The sequence below is a fragment of the Lonchura striata genome, chromosome 17 (genome assembly GCF_046129695.1).
Source record: "Lonchura striata isolate bLonStr1 chromosome 17, bLonStr1.mat, whole genome shotgun sequence".
Lineage (NCBI taxonomy): Eukaryota > Metazoa > Chordata > Aves > Passeriformes > Estrildidae > Lonchura > Lonchura striata.
The window spans coordinates 14,531,555-14,547,077 of record NC_134619.1 but is presented as its reverse complement, the minus strand read 5'-3'; the positions used below and the strand labels follow the sequence as shown (position 1 = coordinate 14,547,077).

The following is a 15,523-nucleotide window of genomic DNA, read 5'->3' as shown; positions in this document are numbered from 1 at the left end:
CGCCAGCCCGCCGCCATTGCCGTGCACAGAGAGGCGGCCGAGCTGCGCCACAGCGCCCCCTGCAGCCGCGGGGGAATCATCGCCCCGCCCTGCCCGGCCGGCAGCCAGCGGCGCCCCTGCTGGCTGTGCCCGGAACTGCGCCGCAGGGGAAGGGGCTGAGCCGGGAGAAGGCTGGCGCCGGGTCTCTGCCTCTGCTCGCTGTTGCTGCCGGGCTTGGTGTTTGTTTGCCTGGCTATGCACACACACGCTAGGAACGAACTGCTATTCCTTTGCCCGTATCTTTGCCTGAAAGCCCTGTGATTTCAAAGTTACAATAATTAGGAGGGAAGGGGGTCATGTTCTCCATTCCAAGGGAGGTTCCTGCCTTCCTTGGCAGATGCCTGTCCTTCAAACCAGGACACAATGCCCTTTCCACTCAGTCCTCTCCATCTGTGCTGCATTCTATCACCCCCAGCAACCTCATTAAGCCAGATTTTTTTTTTTAAATTAGGGACCAAAGATTCATGGTATTGTGAAGGAATGTGTCCTGCAAGGGCCCAGCTCTCCCCTTGGTGGCAGAACAAAGAGGAAGAAAAGATTTATATTAAAAGCACTGAGCCAATCTTTATTATGAAACATCTCTTACTGTCAGCAGTCTCCATGCAGAGAATGTACAGACAGGAAGTTTTCCTGCCAGGAAGGGGAACAGGAGTACAGTTTGCACTGTGATATATGGTGCTCCTTCAGTAGATGACAATACAAGAGGTTAAAAATCACTTTGCAGGCTCCTCTTTCTTTAGGTTAACATCTTCTTGCTGCACTCAACAAGAAACAGTGCAGTCAAGTGCTGAAGAAAGGACCTGGATACCTGGCCACTGTGGAACAGCCCAAAAGGAATCTGAGATTGGGCTGACTTTGCCAGCAGTGCACCTGCTGGACTGCTTGCAGAAAGCAGAGAACACTGCAGAGAGGTGAACACAGCGTGTCCCCAGGGATGATACAGGCAGGTAGATGAGGCCACTCCACAGCTGCGGTAGGGAGTGGGGTAAAGGGGCCCATGGCCAGGGGCTCTCAGGACACTAGGTCTTTGCATCATCCCTAAGCAGTGCTGGGCTGTGGAGGAAGGCACTGCTTCCTGCAAAGTGCCCTGTGCTGCCTTGTCCACTGGCTGTGTTTCACAGAATCAGAAAGTAGTTGGAAATGACTTTTTAAAGGCTATCTATTCCAAGCCCACTGCAATAAACAGGGACACCTTCCACTAGACAAGATTGCTCCAAGCCCTGTCCAATTTGGTTTTGAACATTTCCACAGGTGGGCTGCGACATCTTCTCTGCGAAAATTGTTTTACTACCCTCACAGTAAAGAAATACTAAATAAATACTTAAGAAATCTATTCTAACCCTGCCTTTTGGCAGTGGGAAGCCATTCCACCTTGTCCTGTCCCTCCATCCCTTGTCCCAAGTTCCTCCTCAGCTTTCCTGGAGCTCCTTTAGGCACTGGAAAGAGCTCCAAGGTCTCCCTGGAGCCGCCTCTCCTCCAGGTGAACACCTCCAGCTCTCCCAGCCTGGCTCCAGAGCAGAGGGGCTCCAGCCCTGGGACCATCTCCATGGCGACGTCTGGACTTGCTCCAGCAGCTCCACATCCTTCTTGTGTTGGGTCCCCAGGGCTGAAGGCAGCTCTGCAGCTGGGGTCTCACCTGAGTGAGTAGAGCGGCAAAATCTCCCCCCTCACATGCTGCCCACACTGTTTGAACCCAGGTAACCTACGTCGCTGTAGCTAAGTACTATCAGCACCTGCAGACTAGGGAATACTATGGGCCAGGGGAGCAGCAAATGAACGTAGGATGGGAATAAAGATCGTGGGAAGAGTGAGACACGGCCTAGGGAAACAGAATTGGTGCTGGCACTGTCCCTTCCCAGCCACAGCCAGGCTGAGCTGCAGCTGCCGGGGCTCAGCAGCAGCGCGGCCTGAGGGCAGGGCAAGGCCGGGCCGGACACCAGCAGAGCCCGCGCTGGCGGTGGAAGAGCAGCCGGATCCAGGCTAGCGGAACGGCACTGGCGGCTCCCGGTCGCTGCCTACGGTGCTCGAGCTGCAGCGGCCCGGCAAAAGCTCCTCCCACGCGAGGGCCCGGGGGCGGTCAGTCCCGGGGCGCCGCACAGACCCTCCCCAGGCCCGGGCGCACCGCCCGGGGAACGGTGAGATGGCGGAGCCTCCCGGATCCGCGGGCAGCGCGGGGTACGGACGCGGCCGGCGTGAGCGGCCCCTTTAAGAGTGAGAACGCTACGGCGACGCCAGACACGGCGGCGACCGCTCTACGCATGCGCACAGCTTGTCCCTGCGACTTATTCGGTGCCGCCGGCACAGGCGTAGCGGGCAAGGGTGGGGATTCGTTCTGTAGCTGACTTGCGCATGCGCAGGGCACGGCCCTACCGTGCGCTTTGTGGCGCTGCCGGAAGCGGGTGCGGGCCGAGCGCAGCGAGCGGCGCTCCCGGTCCTGTGTGGCCGCGGCCCCCTGGCGCCGGCGGCCTGAGGGAGTGGCGCGGCCCGACATGACTGCCGGGCTCTCGGCGCAGGTAGGGCGGCCAGGCTTCCCGCCTCGGCGCTATCGGGCTCGGCCCGCTTCACCGCCCGCGGGGCCTGTGGCGCGGGCGCCGCCCGGAGCCTCCACCGCGCTGACCTCTGTGCTGCCGCGGCGGGGCCCGAGCGGGGCGGGCGATGGGCGAGGCTGTCCCGGGACTTCCCCGGCGCCTAGCGCCTCGTTGCTGCCGCGGAGCCACCGCAGGGCGGGTGGGAGCGACTGTCGATGACCCCCCCCGCCGCGGCGCAGGGCCCCTCTCGGCCCCTGCTCCGGCCCGGGGGTCGAACCGCATTTCGGGGCCCCGGGAGGAGCGTGAGGTGGCTACTCGCGCCCTTCCTCCCGTGTGGATCCTGCGAGCGGGAGCTGTGCCTGAGGGAGGAAAAAGTTTGTGTCGCTGTTTGCCCGCAGAGTCCGACCAACAGCCCGCTGGTGCCGAGCATGCCCGGCTCAGGCTTCCCGGGCTCTGTCGGGATTCTGCTTCCCCTGTCTCATTTGGTCTCCATGCTCAGTGGAGAGTAGATCCTATTTATTTGGCAAACAGACTCAGCAGCGAGGCTTCTCCCCGGAGTAAGGGGGCTGTGCCTGCAAGAGAGTCCTTCCTGCTTGAGCAGTTTGGAGACTTCACGAGAAACTGGACCGATGAATGAGTGCCAATGTAAAGGAAACTGTTGAGTAAAAATTTTTCTCAGTCGAGTGTATTGTTTTGTGGTCAAGTTCATTAAATAGTTTTTTGCACAAATGAGGGGATTGCTGGAAGATAATTTTCTCAAACTTACTGTTAAAAATGAGAGTGATAGTAAGAAGCAGAGTAGTCCTGATGTCTGGGTAATGATGCTTGAAAGCAGAATAATAGCCAAAACGTACAAAACGGACTGCTTTTGCTTTCCTATGGCTCTGCTCATCTTCACGTGTAACAGTACGCAACTTGTAGGCAGTAGCCTTCTCTATAGTAAGTACCCTGCCTCCTGCTTTGGCCAGGCTGTGTCTAGCAGTGTTCCCAGGAGCTAGGGAGGCGATGGGGCCCATGAACTGGGAGTGCTGGAGATAGCGAGACCCGAGTCCTGTGGCTTAAATGGCACCTCACTTTTGAGACCCAGCTTCCCTGTGGCGCATTCATGTGTTAACTTCTGCTACAGTAATGCAATAAAATCTGACAAATTTGTCTTCTCTGGACAAGGGCAGCTGTGATTCTCTTCTCTGACCTTTGGTAGTGCGGTGGCTGAATGGCTTGGGAAAGGATGACAGAGGTTTGGTGGTTTTTTTTTGCTTATCTCATCTCTTCTTGCCTTGAATATAGACTTTTAAAAAAGATTTATTAGTAACCCTGACATGCATATTTTTAAATTCTTTAACAAAATACTTAAAATACCAACTTTCTACTGGTCTTTTTCTCATATGGGTCTTCTGTTTGGTTCTTGCCATTTTTCATTTTTGCCTGCTCTCTGCTCTGGCTGTTGTCCTTTACACACAGTGCATGCCTTGAGCATATCTCTGCTGATAGTCTTTGCATCTCTTGTACTACTAACCATTGTGTCTGCTCTGCTTTTTTGGTTCCGGTAAAAGCCAAGAAGGATCCACTTTTGGGACAGCTTGTATTTGTGCTTGAAGTCTTTTGCATCATAGGAAAATACTTCATTTTGCATCTGAAGCTGAGCACTGCCCTCCCTTAGTGCACATTTTCTGAGGAACTGCTCTGTACATGAGTACTGATTTCATGACTTCTCCCCTGCACATGCTCTGAACACCTCAACTTCAGGCTTGGACCTTCTGATGTTCCTTCACAGTAGCTGCAGAATGTGGCTCTGTTTAGTTCTCACTGTCTAACTTTAGTGATCCAGGAGTTTAAATATTTTGGCTGCAGCTGTTCATATTAAGTCTTTGGAAACTGGAAATAGAACTTGTTTTTTTGAGTTTTATGGACTCATTTTATTTTGTGCTCACTGACTTCTGGAGTGTTTGAGAACTGAGGATCTTGGATCTTCAGTGCTGAGACATCCAGTTTCTGTAGTTTATATGGTGATAATGACTGAAGTTTCTAAGATGAAACAGATTGGGAGGAAATACATAGAAATGCAGATTACTTACCACACTAGGGAATATTGGATTTAATGCTCAGTTTCATAGTAAATTAATGTCTCCTTGCTTATGCTAGTTTTAATGCTGGCAATTTCTTTCCAGGTTTGTCTGTGAGAGTGTGAGGATGTTTTATTTAGTGCAGCCTCCAGGAACATACAGTGAACATACAGCATACAAGAATGTTTATTATTCTACTCACCCTTCCTCTTAATCAACTTTCTGAGAGTCCTTAGTGATTTGAGCCCCAATAAGACATATGTGTATGTGAAGTGCAAATATTCAGCTTCATGAAACTTGGGAGATGTTAGTTGGGCAAGTGAGGGTGCTTCTGAAATACAGAAGCATTGCAAAAACAGAAGTCAAAATCAGGTGTGATGTGACAGTTGCTTTCTTGGTCTTCAGTTTGCTGTTGCTGTTTCAGTAGGTACTGACAAATACAGTGTCTTGGAAGGGAGGGAGTCCTGCTGCCATACAGCATTGGGTGCTCTTTATCTGAAGCAAGTTAGGAATCTGTCTATGTGGAATCTGTCAGGAACATTGTTTCGGATATCAATGTGTGGAGGCTTTCCAGCCTTTTTTAATTCCTGTCCAGTTAGAAGAAGCTGCATACTAGATAGATGTAGAGATAGTCCATTCCTAACAGATTGCAGCCATTTCCAATTCAAGTGGTAGTTGAACTGGAGTCTTAAATAAAAAATAACTTATAGTCTTCCAAATAAAAACTTTAAACTCCTAAATATAGGGGGAGTGAACAGATTGATATTCTGCTAAATCTCCCTCATAAGGATTTTGCATCTGACTCAATTACTTCTTTCAGTATTCCTTGTGTACTGCTAAAACTAAGAGAAGGTTTCTTTTACAGGAAGACGAAAGGAAGCCTCAAATATTAGCAAGATAAAGGCTGGTGATTTAATTTATGTATGAATGTCAAGCAGCAGGCTGGGAGTGTGTGGTATGAGATGGTTGTCCTGTTGCTAAACCTTTTCAGCATGGCATATCTGTTAAAAGTGCTACTTCTCAAAAGTGTGGAAGGATCACCCAGAAGAGCTTTGCGTCTTTTTTTCATTGTGGCAGGGAGCTGCATGAGGGTGGGCAATTGTGTCCTTGCGTTCCCCTGCCCTAGTGCAATTAAGGTTTTCTAAAATGCAGCAGAATTCTTGTAGATGAGAAAGCTCCCACACAGGCATTGCCTGCCATTTGCTTGTATTGTACAGCATTTCCACATACCTGGGCACCCTCTGGGATGAGGGCAACCACAGTGAGTGTGGGGTGCTTATCATACACTGATAAGCTCCTGCCATGAGCCGTTTACTGCCAGCCTGAGGGAGGGCATGGAAAGGACATGCTGTTTTATCAGTTCAAATCAGCTTATTTAAACCAATGTTCCTCAAATGCTCTTACAGGGTTACATGCTTCTAATGAACTTGTGTCACAGGAGAGGAATGGAAGTGCTTCCCCTCTTCCCTTGTGGGATAGGGACTCTGCTCTGGGGATAGAGGCAAAGTACTGTGGGGGTGAGTGAGGAAGGGGAAGTCTTGGAAAGTGGATATCTCACTTCTGTCCCTTATGCTTTGACTCCAGACACACACTGGAGACTAAGAAGGTGGTCAGGTAGGAAAGAAGGGGGAAGACAAAGTATCTCTGTGTCTATAGGATATGAAAGGAAAAGATACCAGTATGGAAACCTAGATAGTGGAGCTAAGCAGTGATGGAAGCTATCAATGAGGATTGAGATTTTGTGGGTTTCGTTTGGTATTTTGTTTTTGAGGGTTTTTTTGGGTGGGGGTTTTGGTTTGATTTGATTTTGGTTTGTGTGTTTGTGCGTGACTTTTTTGTGTCTTGGAATTGCCATTTTTCCCTAAGCTTAAGGATTTTGACCACAGTGACATGAGCATTTCCCCTGCCTCAGTCCCCAAAGGAGGGAAGGATGTAGGGATTGTACATCCTGCAGGCTACTGCTGCTCTGGTTAACTCACTGTCAGATAAGCACACGATTGCTGCCTCAAACCACAAAGGATGTAGTTTGGAAGACAAGATCTTGCTTTCTTGCTTTTCTGTCTCCCTTGAAGGGAATCATCAGGCTTTTTGCATAGGCTTTGGGTATAAACATTTGAGGAGTCAGCTAAATAGGCAGATTGTTTAAATAGGCTTTTCCATAGGAATGTGTATTTCCAGGCCTGGCTTGTTTGATTTTGGGCTAATGAATGTTTAAGAGAAGTGTTCAGAATATTCCTTGTATAACTAACTGGCTTCCAAATTGTGCCAGGTAAGTGTAGTTGGCAAATGGATACTGGAGTGCCATCCGTGGCAACTTGAGCTGCTCTGAACAGTGTCTCTTGAACACTCCCTGCTTTTCTCCTGTGCCAGCCCTGTTTTCCTTGTTCATGTGATCACCTGGCTCAGATAATGGATAAAAGGCTGTCGATTCTGGTGGGAGAGGAGGAAAAGGAGATGGTGCAGTTGCAGTTTTGGTGGCTCAGGCTTCTGTGGTACCACCTGCTTGAGCAGCAGTTTAACATTGTTGTGGGCCTCTACAAAGCCTTCTGCTGTCAGAGGGATTTTCCTGCCACCCCTCTGGTCTGGGGTCCTCACTGCTCTGTTGTGTTGGCACGGATGTTTCTCATCTGAGTTAGACCAGGTCTCTGGACGTGTTTGATGTGTGGATCAAAATTGGCTGTGTGTGATGGGTGTCTCTGAGCTGCCCAGCGCAGTCCCATGACTGGTGCTGCCTGGCCCCACCCATTCCCAGGGCAGGGGTTTCTGGCCTGGCTCCGTGCCCTGCCCTCTACAGCACATAGGTGTGACGTGAAGGCACTAATCAGGGTTAAGTATCTAAAATGGGCATTTAGTCCTGAACTGATCTCTGTAATCAAGCTATGTTAAAGCTCGTCTGTGTAAAAAACTGTTGGAATCTCTTCTGAATTGTCAAATGTATGAAATGGATATGTGCATCGTGAATTTACAACGGTCTGGATTGTGATACACAGCCTCAGTTTTCCTAACTCATATCATAGACATTTAAACTAATTGTCTCTTTTTCTTCCTTGCCCCCCCAGGTGTTGTTTGGATTGTAGCATAGAGGCACTATGTACTCAGAGTGGAGATCCTTGCATCTTGTCATTCAAAATGATCAGGGGAATACCAGTGTACTTCATAGCTATCCTGAGAACGTGGGGAGAGAAGTGGCAAATGCAGTGGTGCGTCCTCTTGGACAAGCTTTAATTACATCGTCTGTTGGAAGTGAGAGTATACTAAAAACAGACAAAGAAGTAAGTGCCTTTCCTTGGAGATGATAGTTTCCTTCATGCCAGAGTAACAGTTTAATAGTTTTCTATGGCCTCTTTTATTTTTCTCTCTTTATTGTCCCAAGTTTTATGAAGTGTGTTACATTTTTAGTTTAGTAATCTCCATAGGATTTTTATTAGCAATTAGATCATAGCAACAGTGTACTTCATGATTTAATAGTAAATGTTTATCTGAGCTGTTATACCGGGAAATTCAGGCTAAAGAAAACGAACAAAAACACTCAAAACAAACCCAAGGAATTTAGCATTTAACACAAAGCCTTTCTACTTACCTTCAGTTTTGAAGCAATGGCATGTGACTTCAAAAAAAAGTCTTTGTATAGTGTAAGTATTTGTTAAAATTTTTAAATCTTTCAGTAGCAGCTTTTGTGTGTTCTGAAGAGTTCTCTCTACAGTTTAGATTTAAGAGATTCAGGATTTAGAGTATGATTTGCCATTTATTCATGTTCTTCATAATATCATGATATATAAGTTAATAGTTTGGGGATTTTCTTGCAGAATATGTTAAACAGGATTGCCCATACAACATAATTACTGTTGCTTTACTTTTTTTTTTGACTTAGAACTAATGTGCTCTGACCAGTACTTACTTACTAATATTAATTTTAAATAACTTCTGCTTTGTGTTTGTTAGGTAAAATGGACTATGGAGGTGGTTTGTTATGGGCTGACCCTCCCTTTGGACGGCGATACTGTGAAATACTGTGTGGATGTGTATACAGATTGGATTATGGCTCTTGTGTTACCTAAGGACTCTATTCCTTTACCTGTTATTAAGGAACCAAACCTTTATGTTCAAAGCATTCTCAAACATCTCCAAAATCTCTTTGTACCAAGGTGAGTGTTAGGGATTCCAAGCTATAGTCAGCAGGTAAACTGTCAGAGGACTCATGAGGTGTGGAGGCTCTTGAGTAAAATAAGACTGCTATTGCTGCAAGCTTAGGAGAAAGGTGTTTCTCCAAATGTCTTCTGTAATTTTGCATTAGCAAATTGAGTTTTTGCTGCTGTGGTTAGGTAATTAAATCACACATAGTTCATATACTTGAATGTTTACTGTCTCAGGATGTTCAGGATTTATCTCTATTGGATGGCTGGAGAGTAATGGGAAAAGCAGAAAAACATCACTGTGTGAGCATGTGCTTTTCATTGTGTAAAACTGAGCTAAACTAAGAGAACATCATGGCAGTCCCAGCCCTTGTTAGTCAAAATTTGACCACGTGTGTGATGTACTGAAGGATCTTGCAGTAAGTGACAGCTCTGTGCCTGCATCTTGCTGCCTGTTAAATGTGTGTGGTTATGCTGACTGTCATTCACTGGTAGTTTTGAAAGAACCTGGTGGCGATGTGCTTGCTGCCTGACATCCTGGGATGATGATGTTGAGATAGACATGTTTCTAGGTCTTGTACACAGCTAAGTTGTCAGAGTGCACAAACATCATTACCTTATTTATAGTTTATGGCAAGTTTACCTGCTGCTGTTGGACATATGAACTGAATAAGGAAGATTAAATAATAGCGCCCCCTGAAAAGGTACTTAACTTCAGATCAATGTTTAGTATATGTCTGTAAATATCAAGTCATCTGCTTTTATCAGTATTAAATATGTATCACTGCAGATGGCCTTCAAAGTGTTCAGCTGCTCATTGATTGCTTTGAAGTCTAACACCTACTCTTAGCTGCTGTTGCTCTTAACTTGTAGTACAAATGCATTTTAATTCCCATTTAAGGATGGTTAAGGCAATGACACAAGTCTGAGGAAAGCAAGCTTCTGGATTAGACTGCGCCAATTGATGCAGGTTGCTGATGATAATGGGCTCATGTAGAATACTTACCGAGAAGGTGTTACAGTAACCTGTTTGAACTGTCTCCTGGAAAAATCTGTTCTTGTGTTGAAGATATTAAGTCTTTATTAGAAGCCTATATCCTATGGAAGATTTATTAAAATAGCTTCCTTCTTCATCCTGGTTCTCTGGAAACAATGTAGCTGTTGGTTTGGCTGCTTTCAAAGTGGTGGTCCGGAGTTGTGAAGGTGTCAGACTGAGATGGTGACATATAGGTAAGGTGCAAAACACAGCAGCCTGAAGTGGGCACATTAGGTAAATGGCATCTTGAGAGCTTGTGTACACCCATACAGAGCAGGTGCATATAGATTCTAGTCTCAGTGCTCAACTGAATCAAATGTTTACATGCCCAGTCCTTGAAATAGTGTGGTGCTGAAAAATAAAACTGTGAAGGCTGGGTGAGTCAAGTTAACTTTCCTCTATCTGCTGCAGTGATGGGAGAGAAGGTGTTTGCCTCCTTCCCTCCTGTACTGGCCTTCTGTCCACCCTAAAGAAACAAACACTTTGTTGACATATTTGAATAGTCCTCAGGCAAGCCCCAGGCTTTCCATTTCTGGCAACCCTAGAATATCCAAGAGGTCTTGAAGATGACTTAAGGAGTAGTGGTTGTTACTGCTGTTAGATAAAGTTTCAGTGCCACAAACACTGTTGGAAGGAAATATGAGAACTCTCTCCCCCTGTATTACCTCTCCAGGAGAGTGAGGTACAGATGTCCAGGTCCTCTGCAACAGAAATTCTTGAATTGCTTGAGAGACCATGGAACACGTGACTGCCAAAGTACTTTTTTTTTTTTAATAACTTTATATGCTTCTGTCACAATCCGCTTATAGTGGGGTGTTGTGATGGTTTGTTAGCCGATCCCAAAGTGCAAAAGACAAACAGCAGGGGTCTATCAGTTTAATTACAACAAATGCACCTTTATTAGGGGCCAAAAACAATAAATGCCATAGTGGGGTCAGAAAAGAAATAAAAAGGATAGAGAGAGAGAGAAGGGGGGATGGGAATAGCTGCCAACACAGGCGAGGTCCTCACTGGTCCGGACGATGGGGATCCGTCTTGTTGTGTTGGGGAGAGTCTCCAAAGTCCTACCTAACCCAGGGGTCCAGTTATAGTCCACAGAGGGAAAAGGGGGGAACAGGCAGAACAATGAGAGGCTATTGAAATTGCTGTGGGGGGAACAGGTATATCTACAGAAAATCATCCAGGCAGAACAAACACAATGAAGAATAAGTCCACTGAAGTTACTGGAGAAGAATAGGTCATGTTACTCCCCCCCCCACTCCCTGTGATAGGGGTCTCAGTCCTTGGGGAGCGGGTTCTTGATCTCCGTCTGTCACGGTGGTAACGAGGCAGATGAGGGGTCTTCAGTGAGAGACCACCAGAGTCACCCCAACAGTTCATTTGGCTTAAAGGTGGAGAGTGAAGCAGGAATTGCAGTAGGCTATTCCATGCTGCGTCCACGCTGGGTCTTCACCAAGTCCTTGCCAAGTTCTTGCCAGGCCTCGTTGGGAACAGCAACGTAACGGTGCAGCGGCTGCACCTGCACTGTTGCCTTCTCCAAGCCGGAACTGCAGAGGGGGAAGGGAGTTCCTGCTCATGGCAATCGGCAGGCAAATGAGTGAGGGTCTTCAGACAGCCTCTTACAGCTTCTCATACGAAATCATGGGAACAGTACTTCTGAAGGAGAATGGCCAATAGGCTACCGTCTGTAGAAATCTAGAAGTCTAGAAATAGTGCAAGCAGAGCTTGTCACTGGGTCAGCTTTGCAGACAAGAGGAAGTCATAGATGGACAAAAATGTTCAAGTTGCTGTTACAAGATTAGTGCAGAAGTATCCTGTTAGCTTGCATATAAGCCCTGTTTTTTTACAGTTTCTCTAAATGATTAGGGAAACAAGTCTTGAAATAGCCTTGGAAGCTTCAAGCCTATATAGATTGAGGTTACCTTTTGACTGAAACAATCTGCTGTGTTGTTGCTCACACAAAAAATAGTGCTGTAAGCAAGGAAGGGCTCACTTATCCCAAAGTTTGTTATTCTACAGAGACACTCTGGGTTATGATCTAGCTCTAGCATCAAGCAACCCACTGAGGTCCTCAGCTGTAGCTGGTAGTGTGCAATTTTGCACATTAGGCAAATTAGGCATTGTCTCTTTGTAATCTTTTTCCCAGCACTGTAATATGACATTTATACTCTCAAGATAAAAGCTGATAGTATTTAGTGGGCCAGCGCATTCTTGAGGTGCTTGCTATGCGACATGACTTGTGGGTTATGCAACATTGAAAATACTTGGTAGGAATCTGGTAATACTACTTAGTAGTCCAGTGGAAGGTAATACTTGTATGATTTTTTTTTGGTCATCTTTTCAGTGGTAGTAGGAGGGATCACGAAATCATGCACAGGTTGAAATATGCCTTTCATATACTGCATACTCTAATTTGCAATCTCTCTCGCCCTTTAAAATCTGGGCTTCCTCAGGTTTTTTACCGATGTCCTCAGATACTGTCCAGAATGTGACTGTTTTGTACCTGTTTTGCCTTGTCCAGACTAACTAATGGGAGGAGGTGATGCTGCTTTGTGCTGATTCTGCACAAGTTTATGTTGAGTGACTCAGCAGTGCCAGTGTGGATCTGATTATTACTACAGGAAAAACCTAGGAAAGATGAAACAGTTTCCTTTCTTCCTTCCTTACTCCTAACTGCTTACGGAAGAAGATCTAGAAGGGGGCCATTAAATAGGAACATCAGACTAAAGGAAGAAGTGGTAAGAGTTGGTTTGGAAACAAGAGGAGAACTAGGAAGAATTTAAATTATTTTGCTAACTATGTGCTGCTAGTTTTGCCACTTCTGATTTATGTATGTAATAATTCATGATGTCTCAGCTGGATTGTCATTGTTTGGCCCAAGATAAATCTGACACGATGGATTGTGCTTGTGCAATATTGAGTGTCACATGGAGAAGAGTGTTATGGTGCATCTTGTGCTCATTAAGGCAGAGTTAGGATGCCTAGAGACAGAGTTGAGGTGCACAGAAGCATATTGGCTCATGTTCTTGGGTCTCACTCAATAATATTTGATCCTTTTGTAAGTTGAACATGCTGAAAGTTCATGTTACTGAATACATGACTTAATAGTTCTATTTCTCAAGCATTGTTTTCTTCTCTTGCAGGCCAGACCCGGGATCCAGTCAGATCAGACTGTGCTTACAGGTTTTGAAAGCTGTCCAGAAGCTGGCGCATGAGTCAACAATTATGGCAAGAGAAACCTGGGAGGTTTTGTTATTATTTCTTCTTCAGATCAATGACACTCTTCTAGCAGCTCCAACTGTGCAAGGTTCATGTTCATCTTTCATTTGGTTCAATTATTAAAACACTTCTGGCTCTTCTTGACATTCAGCTGCCAGCAGGATAGGGGAACCCATTAAAAGCTCCTGGGAGCTACCAAAGCACAATAGCTTACTCCTAATTCTGCCCCATTACTCCAAAATAAAGCATTGTCAAAAAAGACTGAATGGTTTGGAGCTGAGTTTTCCTGAAACTATTTTTGCAGGACAATAACTTTATACAGGAACAATTTGGTATGAACAGTTTCAGACACTGTTGTTCCCTGTTTGTTTCACTGAAACCCCTTGGTTTTGCTGTTCAGCCTGCCTAGTGCAAAATAATAGTACTCGTTTCACCTATTTAAATAAAAGACTTCAGTATAGACACAGTAGAAGTAGAAGACTGCCTAAGATTGGTGGATTCCTGCTGTCCCTTATTACACACATGTGGCTGGGCTTTAGCTATTGTACTTGGTCTTGCAAAAAGGCTAATTGGCTGTAGGAAGCAATCAAGGATCATTCTTAAAAATTATGAAAAAAAGAGTGCTTAATCTTTATGCACTTTAACCAAAACCTCTTTGGGGAGATATTTGAAGTAATTTAGATGGAACACTAACTGAAGGTGTGCTTGGTTTCTGTTCTAAGGTGGCATTGCTGAGAATCTGGCTGAAAAATTAATTGGCGTGCTATTTGAGGTATGGTTACTCGCTTGTACGCGGTGCTTTCCAACACCTCCTTACTGGAAAACTGCCAAAGAGATGGTGGCTAACTGGCGACATCATCCTGCAGTAGTTGAGCAGTGGAGCAAGGTCATTTGTGCCCTTACTTCCAGGTAGGAAAAATGTCATAGAAATAAATGTATGTATGTATGGGGATAATAATAGTTATACATGTTTTGGAGTTGCTTGTTTGTGGAGTGTGCGGCAATCCAAAAGTGAATAAGCAATACAAAGTGAGAGATCTTGCTGTATCCTTGGATTGTGTGTGTATTCCTTTGTTCTGCAAGGGGAGATCTGAGTTGGATTCTCTCTGTTTTTGTGTAAACTTAGCACCTCTGTGATATTTAGCACTTTGTGGCGTGTGTGTGTATTGGTCTCCATGACTGTGATTCTTCATCATATCCCCTGAGGAATGACTCAAGAATATTAGTATAGCATTATGTGTGTGTGTGTGTGTGTGACCATCAAAATTATTAAGTGCTTGTTAGTGCTCATGCTGTTGGGTTTGAGGTGACTCTTGGACTCTGTTTGGACCCTGTGAGCTGAAACTGTTACAGCTTCCTGGCACTTGTTCCTTGGCAATCGGGATGTGATGGGCCAGAGGCAGACCACAGGCTCTATGCTCTAGAGAGTAGGGGAGGAGCTGTGCTGAGTCTTGCTGTGTTTGGGAGCAGTGAAGATCATATATGATAGAATTGTTTAGGTTGGAAAAGACCTCTAAGATCATCAAATCCAACCATGCCCCAGCACTGCTAAGCCCACCGCAAACCCATGTTCCCAATTGCCATATCCACAGGTCTTCTAATACCCTTTGGTGACTCCACCACTGCCTTGGGTAACCTGTGCCAGTGCCTGACAACCTTTTCCATCCCATGTGAATGTCCCCTGGCACAACTTGAGGCCATTTCCCCATGTCATGTCCCTTGTTACCTGGGAGAAGAGGCCGCTCTCTGGTGGCTCCAGTCTCCTTTCATGCAGTTGTAGAGAATGAGAAGGTCCCCTCTGAGTCTCCTTTTCTCCAGGACGAGCCCTCCCAGCTCTCTCAGCTGCTCCTGGTGCTCCAGCCTCTTCCCCAGCCCTATTCCCTTCTCTGGATACACTCCAGCTCCTCAATGACTTTCTTGTCATGAGGGGCCCAAAACTGTCTCCAGGATTGGAGGTGTCTCACCAGTGCCCAGCACGGGGCACAGTCACTGCCCTGGTCCTGCTGCCACACCATGGCTGGTACAGGCCAGGTGTCATTGGCCTCTTGCCCACCTGGGCACACCAGGCTCTTGTTCAGCTGCTGTTGGACAGCACCCCCATGGGTTTTCCTACTGGGCACTTTGCAGCCACTGTGCCCTAAACCTGTAGCTCTGGGGTTAATGTGACCCAAGTGCAGGACCCGTCACTTTGCCTTGTTGAACTTCATGGAGTGGCTTCAGCCCCTTGATCTAGCCTGCCCAAATCCCTCTAGAGAACCTGCCTGTCCTTCAGTAGGTCAGCTCCTGCCCACCTCGGTATCACCTGCAAATGATTGAAGGAACACTCGCATCTGGGGCTGTCAGGAGAGTTTCAGCTGTAATAGAAGGTTCTGAACAGTGAGGAGAGTATCAGTACCCTTAATATTGAGCTCTTTTTGGTGTGAAGTCTTTGTGGGACGAATCTCAGACTGTTGGAGGAGAGAACTGAATTAATTACTTGTAAGAGAGTCAACTGGGTCTCCTTCC

The 15,523-nt window shown here is 46.4% G+C and overlaps 1 protein-coding gene across 4 annotated transcripts in view; it reads left to right on the top strand.

Annotated features, from left to right (window-relative positions):
* The first annotated feature begins 2,389 nt into the window (after window positions 1-2,389).
* RALGAPB (Ral GTPase activating protein non-catalytic subunit beta) overlaps window positions 2,390-15,523 on the top strand; it is a 62,182-nt gene continuing 49,048 nt past the window's right edge. For 3 of the 4 annotated variants that reach the window (XM_021536646.3, XM_021536643.3, XM_021536642.3), the window contains exons 1-5: window positions 2,390-2,552; window positions 7,690-7,902; window positions 8,573-8,775; window positions 12,943-13,106; window positions 13,741-13,927. In XM_021536646.3, coding sequence (XP_021392321.1) covers window positions 7,720-7,902; window positions 8,573-8,775; window positions 12,943-13,106; window positions 13,741-13,927 — 737 coding nt within the window. In that variant the 5' untranslated portion in view covers window positions 2,390-2,552; window positions 7,690-7,719. The remainder of the gene's footprint in view (window positions 2,553-7,689; window positions 7,903-8,572; window positions 8,776-12,942; window positions 13,107-13,740; window positions 13,928-15,523) is intronic. The other variant, XM_021536644.3, reaches the window with a different exon arrangement.